This window comes from Phalacrocorax aristotelis, chromosome 3, assembly GCF_949628215.1.
Source record: "Phalacrocorax aristotelis chromosome 3, bGulAri2.1, whole genome shotgun sequence".
In the NCBI taxonomy this organism is placed as follows: Eukaryota; Metazoa; Chordata; class Aves; order Suliformes; family Phalacrocoracidae; genus Phalacrocorax; species Phalacrocorax aristotelis.
Genome location: NC_134278.1, coordinates 110,035,889 through 110,049,562, shown reverse-complemented (window position 1 = coordinate 110,049,562; position 13,674 = coordinate 110,035,889). Strand labels below are relative to the sequence as shown.

Below are 13,674 nucleotides of genomic sequence, written 5' to 3'. Positions count from 1 at the left end.
TCAGAGAATTGACTTGATCTCTGTGCCTAGTTTTCTCTTCCTGTGACCAAACTTCAGGTCTCAGAAAACAGAGAACAGAAAGTAGCATCTGAAAGTGGCAGTAAGACAAGACTGACCTAGCATAACTTAACTGTTGTCCAACACCTGCATTACTTTGGAAATTAACCAGTTAAGTGACTCAAAACAGAAGCACAGCTCTGCTCATCATCATGAATGGCTCAGTCACAAGCTACTGACTACAACCTCACAAGTATTTCAGAACACTCTTGAATAGGCAGCTTTGGAATGCAGTTATACACACTGTCAACCTCAAGACCCAAACTAGCACGAGGGCCTTGGTATACAGTTCTTCCACCAGAAATCTCTGAACTAACACTTGCTGAGTTTATTTTTTTAATAACCATTAAAAAACCCTGTTTTGGTATTAAAATAATAATTCTATTTTGATTAATAACTCCAGAAAGATCATCTCTAACTACTAGCTCAACCCATTGTACAAACAGAGGATCTCAGCATTCAACGTAGGAATCCACAAAGACAGACTACAAATGTTACATGTGTAAGTATTCAACTGCTTTTGAACACTGATTTTTTTTTATTTTTAAAAACAAAAAGCATGCCTCAAACAATGCCTTTCTCTCCAAGCCAGAGCTTAAAGTGCGCAAGCGTAGCAGTGAAAAAACTTGTTGTCTAAAAGGTTTGATGGGTTAGTCCAGTCAGCTTGAAATTTAAGGTCCACAAGAGAACAGAAAGTGTTCCATATTGAACAGTGCACATTCATTAAGAACAAATATCACTGATCAAACTAAAATTGGGACTCCTGAAGCAAAGGATTTTATACTAAGTGCCAAGGCTGCCCTAATATAAATTAGTCACTTGCTGAAAGACAAGAGTATCTAAGGACTCATAGCTTGTATTTTTGACATCTCCATCTTTGCAGCTTAGTAGTTCTATGACAAGCTGGTCTTTTCAGAATATTTTTACTACATATGTAAATAAAATTGTTATTGGCTATCAACCAACTGCACATAACTTGTGAACTGTTAATTCTTTAACAGATAAAGAAACATTGTTGCACACAATAATTTAACATAAATAAAGCCCATTATTTGCCTTTTGAAAGGAACAGTCATCATCTAGTCCAGTAGCTTAAACATTAGTAAGTCTACTACAGATTCTCACTTATACAGTCTCTTGCTGTAACTGAACAGATTCTTGGACTTAGCTGCCTAGCTTACCATTCACAACACACATTCACAAAACACATCAGAACTATAAATAAATTATAACAAATATACTTCCCTGAACAAGATTATCCTGAGGTGTAAACTATATTTAGAATACATCTAAAGAGATACAACTTCTGTACTTTGAAAATGATTAGAAGATACAACCAAATCCATATCAACATCACAACTTTTCTAACAGGCTTTAAGTTTTTAGGATTAAAGGCAGTTTAAACCTTTCAGGTACAGCTCTTTTACGCACTGTTTTCCAGACTACACTTAGTCTAAAGACATAAGCAAAATTAGATTATGGCAGTTGTCCTTACCTGATCAAAAAGATGTTTCCACCTTCCAAAACTTTTCCTTACTACTCCAACACCTGAGATCATACCCCCCCCCCTTTTTTTTTAAAAGTGTATAGTTTTAGGTAGTGAGCAGAAATACTTTCAATTGGACTACTTTTTAAAAATAATCCAACATCTTTCCAAACAATTCTCCCCATGCTGCTTAGTGGTTTGAAACATTTGTTTAAAGCTTCCCTGTATCATTTCTGAACTAACAATACTTAAAGCACAAATGTAAGGTAAAAATTGCAGTCCAACAACTCTTTTAATTAAGGAGGCGGTGTCAAAAGAACAATTTCATAGAATTTATTGTGAATGCAAAAATCTGTTATAAAACAGGTAAATATTTCAAGTTGTTCTGAAGTCTGTTTCCTTTATTTTCTCCACTTATTGACAGATTTTCCTCAAATATGCTAACTCTCATTCTGTGCTAAATACTTGACATTTAAAGACCTTGCACTCTGTCCAATCAGCAGGACACAGAATGACACATGAAACTCATGCAGAAAAAAAATCAAGTAGAGCTGAAGCAACTGATTTCTCTTGAGCGCTTAAGCTTAATAATTGAGTTACATTTGGAATGGCTCTGCATCAGTTGAGGCTACAGACTCTCCACTTGTTTTTGGCGCGTGTAGTATTTGTTAAACATGTTAAATACATTTCTGCTAAGAAGTTGTTTTGATACAATAAAGTAGTAACTCAATTATGCTACAACACTGTATTGTTACTAGCTAGTAGTGCTTCCTATGTCACAGAATGGTAGGGGTTGGAAAGGACCTCTGGAAATCATCTCACCCAACCCCCCTGCTTGAGCATGTCATTCTCAGTTAATCCAGTCACTCTGATCCGAAGTTATTTGACAGCTTTTCTATTAAATATTCTTAACATTAACTTATGAAAACAATAAAATACACTGCAGTTCCATACATTTTTCACCTATTTGCTAATTGAGAGTGGAGCCACCAAGAAGCTGGGAATACTAACCTGTAACCACTGTGTGCACACTGACTGCCGTCAGTCAGTGAAGGTAACTGCTCCTGGCACTCGCCCAGAGCCTATTAACAGCTTCTGTACTCAGACACAGGAAGATAATAGGTATTTATCTTAACTAGTGTCATCTAGGAAGCCTGGGATGTAAGCCAAGTTCTGAGAAACATGCCTAGAGTTACCATTTGAAGTGACCATTAGCTCTCTCTAATCTCAAGAGAGACTACAAATATGCAAGCCATTTCAACTTAGATCCCATTTAAACAAGAGGGAAAGACATCACACACAACACCAGCACATTCAAAGAACTCGTATCGTGGCCTGAGGGCCTTCTTATATATATTTAAACGGTAAGGTTTGTTACATCAACTATCTAGATTACTGGGACACTGACACAAACAAAAAATTTCTCAGTTTACCTCATTTGCTTATGAGTGCAATTAAAAAAAAGATATCTAGACAAAGAACATGAGTGATTTTCACAGCTTTTCACACACATGAAAAATTTAATGTTGAAATGTCTACAGTGTCATTTCTAGCATTAAAATAAGTTTGAGAATTTTTGATACCGGTGGCAAAACTAAGCTGTCCACAGCAACCAGCTTACAGTGGCAAGCAGGTATATTTCCATGTCACTGTCACATTTTACACTGAATTAGTGTTAAGAAGTTATGAATGGTTAGCTGTGGTATTTTTGCTATTGTACACTCAGAAGATTCTTGATCTCCTCGGATCTACAGATTACTTCTCACTTATACCTAGTGCTACTTATTTGGATATAAGTTACTTGCTAATGAAAGCACGTCCAATCAGTCCTTTCAGTATCCATTACAGCATGTTAAAGCACCAGTGTGTGTCTCAGATATTCAAATAAACCAAAACTAACAGGAAAAACAGAAGTAGCATCTATCTTCTATGTGGCAGTGCTGGAGTCCTGGACGCCTGGAAAGTTTCCAGGTCCATGTTGGGAAAATTTGGTCAGTCACACCTTCTTTCATAAAAAATGCTCAGGTAGTCAGCAGCCAGAGCTAAGGCTTATGTCATGGAGACGTTGTTGCAGCCCCAAGATGGTAGCCTCATGCTGGTTCTGATCTGCAAAGTTCCAAACATCTTGGCACCCAAATTTAAAATGACTTTCATGGAACTCTGATAAATCCTGTAGATTTCCAATATTATATTTTTCAATATGAACACAGAAAATCACCATCAGGACAGCAATACTATAGTATAAACCTAAACCACTGGTCTCAGCACCTGGAACGACCACATCTAAGAAGGCTACACAACTCATTATCCATCTATAAAGAGATCACCTCTTCATGAAGCACAGTTAAACTTGGATCTAGTGATCAGAATATTATAGTCCAGGCCTGAAACAAGTCAAGAAACGGTACAAATTATCTCAGCCAGCTTTGTCTTCAGTAAACCCTTTCCTTCCTTGAATACTGTTGCTGTAACTGATAGCTCCAGCAAATGGGTTAATAAGTTGCATCACTGTAAGCGGGTGACAGCACTTCAGTACTCTTCTGATGAGATTACAGAAGTTTAAAGAATCATAACAACAAGGCTTTAAAAGCCTCTGATGACTGCTTCTCTCCAGTGATGCTACTTCACAGTATTATCCTAGCAACATTTGTAACAGCAAGACAAACTGTTCCAAGAACTCAGTTATTTTCACGCCTGGGATGCATCTGCAAAAACCTGTGCCAACATAAGAACAATATTACAAAAAAGGCAAGCCTTTAATATCACCCCTCAATTTCAGTCAGTTCTACCAAAACTGAGCTGTAGCTGGATCACTAGAACAATTAAGATTGAAGAGACCAGGAGGCCACTACATAGAGCTGCCATCAAACCTTAGAACAGCCTTACCAGTGATAACTGATTTAAAATAGAAGCAACAGTTTGAAAGCCTGCTTCAAATGTCAGTTTTTCTAACATTAATAATGCTGCAGAAAAGCAATAAATATACAAGGGCAAGTCTTTCATTCTTAGTCAAGTTAATTTTCACTGTTTCTGCTTAAGGGAAGAAGTTGAATTCAACCTTTTGGATAAGTAGAGAGAGTTATAAAATCAGTGACTAAACGAAACTGGTTAGGAATTAAGTGTAGTCCTCCATGAAAGTTCTAGATGATTATGGTTTTTTTTTTTCATACATACACTTGGTAAGCACTCAGAATTCAAAGGGATAATTTAAGGCTCTTGTATTCATAGGTATTTTATATCTATCATATATAGATAGAGATCATTTATACTCTGTTAAGTTTTCAAAAATGCATTTTAAACAGTGGTTGGTGTGAATGTGACTCACAGCTGTGTAAATAGGCAGTTAAAAAGTTTAGATAGTTAGATGGATAAGTTGCCCCTTCATGAAAACCCGATACAGCTTTTTGTCAAAAGCTTTCCAAAAAGTACCACAAGTATCCCTTTTAACGATATTTAAAAGCAATAGCAATACCACATTTTACTGAGCTGATATAATACTCTGCAAGGTCCGTGGTTGCATTTTGACCTTTAAAAATAGAGGTAAAAACCTAAAGCTCACATTAAGAAAACACTTGTGGAATACCAGGATAAACTAACCACAGGGCTTAAAACATTTTTCCTGACACACAGAAGTTGAGTTGTAACCAGGCCCGAATTTGACCCAACGTATTATCAGCATCATGGCTTTCAGGGTTTCTGTTTTCATGCTCAAGAAGGTTATGACAGCATTTCTAATGAACAAAATTGATTTCTTACCTTCAACCCGTGATTCTAAGTACTTATCCAACTCAGCATCTTTTTTCACTGCCTCATCTGAGACCTTAGGAGCATTTGAAAAACAAACTAGTACGATACTCATGTTATCGCGACTCCCCTACATGACAAAGAAAGGAGAAGAGTTAGGATCTTTAGTTGTATCTTTCATTTTTTGTATTCTAGTCACATTATTACTTGTTCCAAATACAATACTAAAGATTTACTTGCTAAAAAAGAAGCCTTGCAACAAAACTGCATTTTGATTAATAAGAACCTCTACGTTTCCCAGCTAAACTCTTTACTAGAATTCATCTTACTGACTATTGCACATTAAGTCTTGAAGTTTAAAATATTTAATGGATTTATTTACATGTCAACATTTAAAAATAGTATCAAGAAAACAGATCAGAAATTACATAGCCATTTAACGTTACCTTAAGCCAAGTTAAACAACTCGTTGCAAAACAAAATGCAGAATACTTATCCTAGACTACAAGAATAGCTAGCTCCAGCTACTAATTTACCTCAGTTTGAGAGCATTCACATATTATATTCATTAAAGTCTGTTTATCAGAATGCACCTGTGTCATAAATAGCAACTTGAAAAGTGCAAAATATTAATTCCTTTAGTATGCCAAGCTGATCTTAGACTATCACTTATGTGACAGCAACACCAGCCAACAGCTTTTTCAGATACCTACTTTAATGCCAGTTCTTCACTAGTAAACTCTGATACCGCTTTCCTGCTCATATTTAACTTTCAAAATTATAATCCATAGCTAAATTTAAAAACACAGTGTCTAAGTCTCTTAGAAGATCCCACAGGGCCATAATTTAAACTCCTGGTTCGAAGTCAAGGTCAATTTTTTTTTTTTGTAGAAATTTAGGTGCCATTAGTCACTACATGTTTCTGCATGAACCCAACCTACTGGATAGTTCCTATGATCTATCACAATTACTCCTTCTCCTGAAGAAATTAAGCAGGAATTTGACTTTAGAATAACTTCCTTCAGAAGTACTCAGGAGTTATTCTATGTTCCCTTTCATACCAAGCATACGTGGACATGTATCTTTTACGGCAGTTGTTATGATGTGGTACAATACACATCCTGAAGACAGAGGACAACATTCTAATATCGTTACAAACTGCAGAGATCCAGGATCTGAATTCATAAAACACACACAAGGTCAGGGCTCAGTTTTACTCAAAGTATACTAGAGCGACCATCCTCTAACAAGATTTGTCAAGTGCTTGGTCAAAAAAGCCACGGCATTTAAACCAACCATACAACGTATGGTATATGCTGGAACACACCTCTATTCCTGAAAAAGTTACTTACCCTTTAGTGTTAGAATTCTGAATTTTAATATTTCCCCCCAAATTTCATGTTTGGTCTGTGGCCTAATGAAGAAACTCTATTTGCACTAGTAGAAGTTGCACTTTTCAGGGAATGCTGGGAAGGTTATATCTATGAAGCATTTGTAGACTGACCTGGAGTTGCTCCAAACAAACTCTAAATTTGTGGAGCACAAGCAAGCTCAGCTGCAAAAGTAGTGCTTCTCGATCTAAGCTACAGCAATGAGTGGAAGACACCACTTCAGACAACAGGCAAACCACACCTTGAAGGGGAGATAGTACAAACACCAGTTTGATGCAAAGGATACGAACACTGCCCAACTTGAAAGAACAAAAAAACCCCACACAAAATACCTTGCAGAGAATTTATTCATTTAAAATATTTTGTATTTGGAAAGAAAGCTTAGAGCTGGAACTATATGCAAGCATTATTTGAGAAAATAACAAACCTTTATTTTTGCAAATGCTATCACCTCTCCAGGCATAAACGATAAGGCTGTATATTCTTCAGCAAGCATATAGTCAAACGGGTACACAAGTTTGAGGGAAGGAAGAGGGAGAAGGGGAAGAGTAGGCCAGGAACTGCTGTTAACACTGTACCCATCTAAACAGAAAATAATTTTAGAACAGCTACTTGGAGAAAACAGTTACATACCTTATGTAAACAAGTGTCCACTACCCAATTGCACACTTTTTCCAGGTCATCTGATACTTCAAGTCTAGACTTAACGAATTCACAGAGCTCTTCATTGCTCATTACATCCCAGATTCCATCACAAGCCAAGATGATAAACTCATCTTCTTCTGCCCTTAAAATTTCACAAACCTCAGGCTCTGGAGAAACAAGTTGTTCTGTAGGGCCTTTACCATCAACACATTTGTAGTCATAGTCCCCCAGAGCTCGAGAAACTGCCAATGAACCATTAACACGCTGTATCATTACACTGCCTCCTGCATTCTGGATTCGCTCTTTCTCCCTTGGGTTGCAAGGTTTGTGATCCTGTGTTGAAAAACAGACTTGTCCATTCCTATAGAGAACAGCACGTGAATCACCACAATTGATAAAGTATACATGCTCAGGTGAAATCATAACTCCCACTGCTGTTGAACCACTTCTGTCCATCCCGTTTCTGAGGTCTGAGAAATTGCGCATATACTCATCAATTTTCAAAAAGCCAGTTCTGATTCCACTCTTGACATTTTCCACTGAAGGTTCAAGAGCAGATCCAGGTTTTTCTGTCGCTCTAAAGTCTTCATTATTAGTGATGTGTTCTAATAAGTGCATGGAGCAATAATTTGCAACACGAGATCCTGCATGACCATCGTAGACAGCAAAAAAGGACCAGTCCTCTAAGCCGTGGGGAATACCTACAACAGCTGTGTGAGCATCTTCCATCTCCACTCTCCATCCCTGCATACTGCTGAGGCCATAACGCAAGCCATTCCCTGCACCATGAGCATTATGTTTTTCAGTTTTTGGTTTATCCAAAAATGCACCCATGTTTATGCAATATTGAATCTGGAAAACAGAAGAAAAGTCTTATTTATAAAACCACCACTCCATATAAGCTTTGGTCTCCCTCTCCTGTGTTGTTTCCTTACAAACAAGTGATAAGGCATGCAGATGCACAGAAGTCAAGAACTATAATGGGGGGGAAAGTAATTTATAAATTACATGAATGAGGTGTGAACTTACAGATCCGTTTGCATTTTTGGTGAGGTGGTTCATCTTTAAAGAGCTACTTCATCAAAATAAACACTCTCCATATGAAGGCAGAGTAGTTCACTTACCTGTGCAGCCCTGCCAATTTTGTCATTCTCTGCAGAAGCTAATTCATGCTGGAAAAAACACTCTATTACTCCTATTCTCTTTCCAGTTTTATTGTGGCATGAAGAAAACCTAATACTTCATAAATAAGAATCAACTAGTCTAATTAGATTTGCACATACTGTGCTGCTACTGTATTCTTGTAAAGGATGGCAAAAGTGACAGTAGGGGACCTTAGATAATCTAACAAAGGAAGCAAGAAGACAAATCCCACTTTGATCCAAGAAAACCCACAGGATTCTCTTAATTATATAGTCCTTTGTAAAACAACATTTCAATTTTTACCATACCTAAAAAGATGTTCCTGTGTTTACATGTGATTTTAACTTTATTGATCTTAATTGCATTGATCTTGATTTTAATACGTATCCAGTTACAAGAGATATGAGCTACCTATGTGAAGAAAATCTACAGAGAAGCAGTTGTTCTTCAATATCTGGAGACCTACTTCAAAATATATAACAACCATATCCAGAGAGCAAGCTTGCAGGTAAAATGTGAGTAACCTATGTTGAAGCTTTAGAGGACTTCTGACTTCCTCTCCCGTACTAGTCTACCTTGCACTTTATGAAGTCAGCAGAGAATACATTCTTTAATCTACAGATTCCATAGTACTGTTCTGAAAACTTCAGAAACTCAGATACCACAAGCTAAAAATGACTGCCCATGAAACCCTTAGTGACTGGATGTGAAAAATCAAAGGATTTTTCCAGATCCTTCATTCAAAAGGATTTTGAGAGAATTCTGCCATGACTGATTCTGAGCAGTCACTTGGCCTCTGACACACTAGTATCCACCAAGCCTGCAGAGTCATGATAATCTAGTTCTGGTTTAAGAGTTATAGGGTCAGAAAAAGAGGTTAAGAAATCCTTACTTCTGCCATTCTCCTCATCTAAACGCATTCTCAGCATACACAGCTTACTCTGACAGGAGAGATAATAGTACAATGCAATGAGGAAGAGATTACAGTTAGGTTCTGCACCCCACCTCCCTTTTTAGGGTAAACCGTAGGACTTTCCTCTAGACAATCCAAACTTCTGCATGAAGTGCCAAGCATCTCTAACATTCCGCAGACCCCAACAGTTTGCTTACCAGTTATACCTTTTTTGAAATATATCTCCCACTCTTACTTCAGGACAAATTTAGACAAGCTTCCCCAAATACTGCAACAACTCCATATCTGGTTTACTTTTTGGTCTAATTTCACTGCCTGTCCTTAATTCAGTTTTAATGGCCTTTTGATTCAGATGCTACTAACATTACAGAACCACACTGTGCCTTTTGTGTAAGAGACTGAACATCATATAACTTGATGTACTTTTTCTTTTAAAAAAGCAGAAAGCAAGCACCTGGCTAGCTCAAATCAACTGAGAAATGCCAGATTTTAAAAAACTCTCATGTTCCAGGACTATGCTATGGTCTAATTACAAGTCTCAAATTATCTGTTCTGACATGGAATAAAACACTAGTGAGATTGCACGTTTATAAGATTTACTAAAGATGATTCTTTTAAACATTCAGCTAGAAACTGAGGTTTTGCATGGACAGTATATATGCTAACACTGCGCAATTACCCCTTCTAGGTCAGCTATGAGATACTACCAAGACTGGTGATCATTACTCATTTATTAGGGAACTCTACACTTGTGTTAGTTGTTTCTATGTACTCCTATTCTGCTATCAAGAAGTCTGATGTTATAACACAAGTCTTGTACTTAGTAAGTTGTCTTAACTAGCCATTAAAAAGTGTCCTGAGCCTTTTACACTCTCCAAAATGGGCATTCCGTGTACAAGGTACACATCCTCAGCTGCAGAATCTATAGTAAAACCGAATTGTTAAGAGAACATGCTCAAAGGTTGTTGCCAATTTTATTTTACTCCATATAAACAAGTCCTGTATAAACAAGGCTGTATAAAGCAAAATCAGAAGTACTGATTTCACAGCTTATGGCACATTTAATAGAAAAAAGCAAGTTGCAGAATGTCTTCAAACCCACATCTAACATTCTCAAAATACTTTCTGTACTTTTAACAAATTCAAAAAGTAATTAAGCCCTTTTAACCACAAATTATCCATCCTAAGCTTCACTCACCTTCCCAATCAGTTCAATTTTATGATATTATCTAAAGCATTTCACGCACAAGAAACCACAAATATTATCTTTATTCTTTATCTCTGTAGTCACCATCCACTGCCTTCTAATCATATTACCTGGGATAGCAAAGATTAAGATAAAATGACTACACAACCTTATGTTATTCATTGTAAGCTTCACTCGGTATGTAATTTGCAAGTGAAAGTAGTAAGTTACATTCTGCCCACAATTATTTTCATCATTATTTTTCTTTCCTTCTTTATCTGAAAATAATACTTTCAATGCTGCTGTGCTGTTTTTGGCTGGGACAGTTAATTTTCTGCACAGTACTGTGGAGGCTGTGTTCTGGATTTGTGCTGGAAACAGTGTTGATAACACAGGGATGTGTTTGTTACTGCTGAGCAGCGCTTACACAGAGTCAAGGCCTTCTCTACTTCTCACTCCACCACACCAGCGAGTAGGCTGGGGGTGCACAAGGAGTTAGGAGGGGACACAGCTGGGACAGCTGAACCCAATTGACTGAAGAGATATCCCACACCATATGTCATCATGCTCAGCATATAAATGTGGGGGAAGAACAAGGAACTGGGGGATGTTCAGAGTTATGGGGGTTTGTCCTCCCAAGTAACCATTATGCATGATAGAGCCCTGCATGCCTGTAGATGGCTGAACACCTGCCTGCCCATGGCAAGGAGTGAATGAATTCACTACTAGTGAATGACCTGGACAGGCTGGAGAGCTGGGCTGAGGAGAACCTGATAAAATTCAAGAAGAGCAAGTACATCCTGCACCTGCAGATGAACAACCCCACACCCCGGTACAGGTTGGAGGTTGACCTGCTGGAAAGCAGCTCTGCTGAGAAGGACCTGGGAGTGCTGGTGTACAGCAAGTTGACTGTGAGCCAGCACTGTGCCCTTGTGGCTGAGGAGGCCAGTGGTATCCTGGGATGCATTCAAAGGAGTGTGGCCAGCAGGGTGAGGGAGGTTATCCTCCCCCTCCACTCTGCCCCAGTGAGGCCACATCTGGAGTGCTGTGTCCAGTTCTGGGCCCTCGCGTTCACGAAAGACAGGGAACTACTGGAGAGAGTCCAGTGGAGAGCTACCAAGATGATCAGGGGACTGGAGCATCTCCCTTGTGAGGAAAGGCTGAGAGACTTGGGTTTGTTCAGCCTGGGCAAGAGAAGGCTGAGAGGGGATCCCATCAATGCTTATAAATATCTGAAGGGTGGGTGTCAGGAGGAAGGCGCTGGACTTTTCAGTGGTGCCCAACAACAGGACGAGGGGCAATGGGCACAAGTTGGAACACGGGAAGTTCCACCTGAATATGAGGAAAAAATCCTTTGCTGTCCGGGTGCTAGAGCAGTGGCACAGGCTGCCCAGAGAGGTCGTGGAGTCTCCATCTCTGGAAATATTCAAAACCCACCTGTGCCCCCTGCACTAGGTGTACCTACTCAAGCAGGGGGGTTGGACAAGATGATCTCCAGAGGTCCCTTCCAACCCCTACCATCCTGTGATTCTGTGAATTCCTTGTTTTGCTTTGCTTGGGTGCACAGCTTTTACTTTATTAAACTGTCTCAACCCACAAGTTCTCACATTTACTCTTCCAGTTCTCTCCCCCATCCCACCGGGGGGTGGAGTGAGCGAGCAGCTGTGTGGTGCTTAGTTGCTGGCTGGGGTTAAACCAGAACTGCAAATCAGTAGAAGGAACACAGCAACAGAAACGAGGTATTCATTACTTAGCAAGATACACAGCCAAAATGCTTTTCACAACCCTTTTGCTGATTTTGCTTTGGGAAAAAAAATATATATCAGTGTCAAATGGTGTCATAAAAGCAAAGCAAGGCAGTGTCACACATGACCACAAACAACTGCTCTTAGTGCTCTCAGCAACTGATATTGTCAGTTAAGAGCTGAACAAGTTCCACGTAGTTTAATAGTTCAACTAAAATCAGTAAAGCAGATTCTTGAAATGATTTTAATAGCTGATGACCACTCATTCACAAGTTACACACAATATAAAACTACTTTAAAAGCACACAAAAACATTCTTACTGGTAAAATGTAATACACAACTGAAATGCTGCCAAAATGACAGAAGTCGTCCAATACTTCAGACTTCTATGAGATTCCTTTAAATAGAGGATGCCCTTATGTTCTTAAATATCAAGTGTGGAAGAAATTATATGACTAAGGAAAAAGATCAAACCCTATCTAATTGCAAAACCTTGTGAGCTCAATATTAAGCGTTGTTTTATACATACAAAATAAGAAATACTGTTTAAAAAACTTCCAAAAGCACGTTTCACATCTCAGCTTTACCAATTTCATAGGTAGTACTGGAGAGAACCTGAAAAGAAAGGTGATACTATTCAAGATTATATTCTTGATATTCTAAATACCCTACTTAGTATTACAAACTTTTAATAAAGGATGCAGAGATTGACTTAATCCGTAAAAAACAGTAAGTTTGGTAATCAACTTACGGCTGGTCCTATAAAAGACACCAAACACAAATCTTTCTATCACTATTATATTATGTAGACTATATAAGGCAGCAACTGGTTTGAAGATGAGCCAAAGAAGTCAAGCCATTTCAGTGAGCACAGAAGAACAGTCATTTATTTCACTGACTCATTGAAACTGAGGTTCTCAAAGTGAGTAAGTGAGGCACAAAGACGACTTGAAATGGAAGAACACCTGTTTAAAAACTTCATTTCTAACAGTAACAAATTTTAGCATTTTAAAAATACTAGGAAGTTGAAGAAAAAAAGCAAATGACATAGCATACAGGTGAATACAGTATCTTCCTATCATGTGTGATGCACAAGTGTAATTTGAACTTCACACCTATGGTGTCAACACATACAACTATCTCTTGCAGTAAACTCAGCTGTGTATTTACCTATGTACAAATTAAGTCGAAGATATTTTAATGAAATTTATGGTATCATGCCAAATTTCACTTTTTTAGCAAAGCAGCTTAAAAAAAGTCAACCAAACAACACAACACCAAAAAAACCCCGAAACACAACAAAACACCAGTTATTTTCTCCAAAATGAAAGGTTACAAAAAGAAAACATCTCCACTGGAAAAA

The 13,674-nt window shown here is 38.1% G+C and overlaps 1 protein-coding gene across 7 annotated transcripts in view; it reads right to left on the bottom strand.

Annotated features, from left to right (window-relative positions):
* The window catches only part of PPM1B (protein phosphatase, Mg2+/Mn2+ dependent 1B), a 64,057-nt gene that overhangs the window by 16,669 nt on the left and 33,714 nt on the right, over positions 1–13,674 (bottom strand). For all 7 annotated transcript variants that reach the window (XM_075089055.1, XM_075089053.1, XM_075089054.1 and 4 more), the window contains 2 exons: positions 7,312–8,175; positions 5,300–5,417 (listed from right to left, as the gene is read on the bottom strand). In XM_075089055.1, coding sequence (XP_074945156.1) covers positions 5,300–5,417; positions 7,312–8,157 — 964 coding nt within the window. In that variant the 5' untranslated portion in view covers positions 8,158–8,175. The remainder of the gene's footprint in view (positions 1–5,299; positions 5,418–7,311; positions 8,176–13,674) is intronic.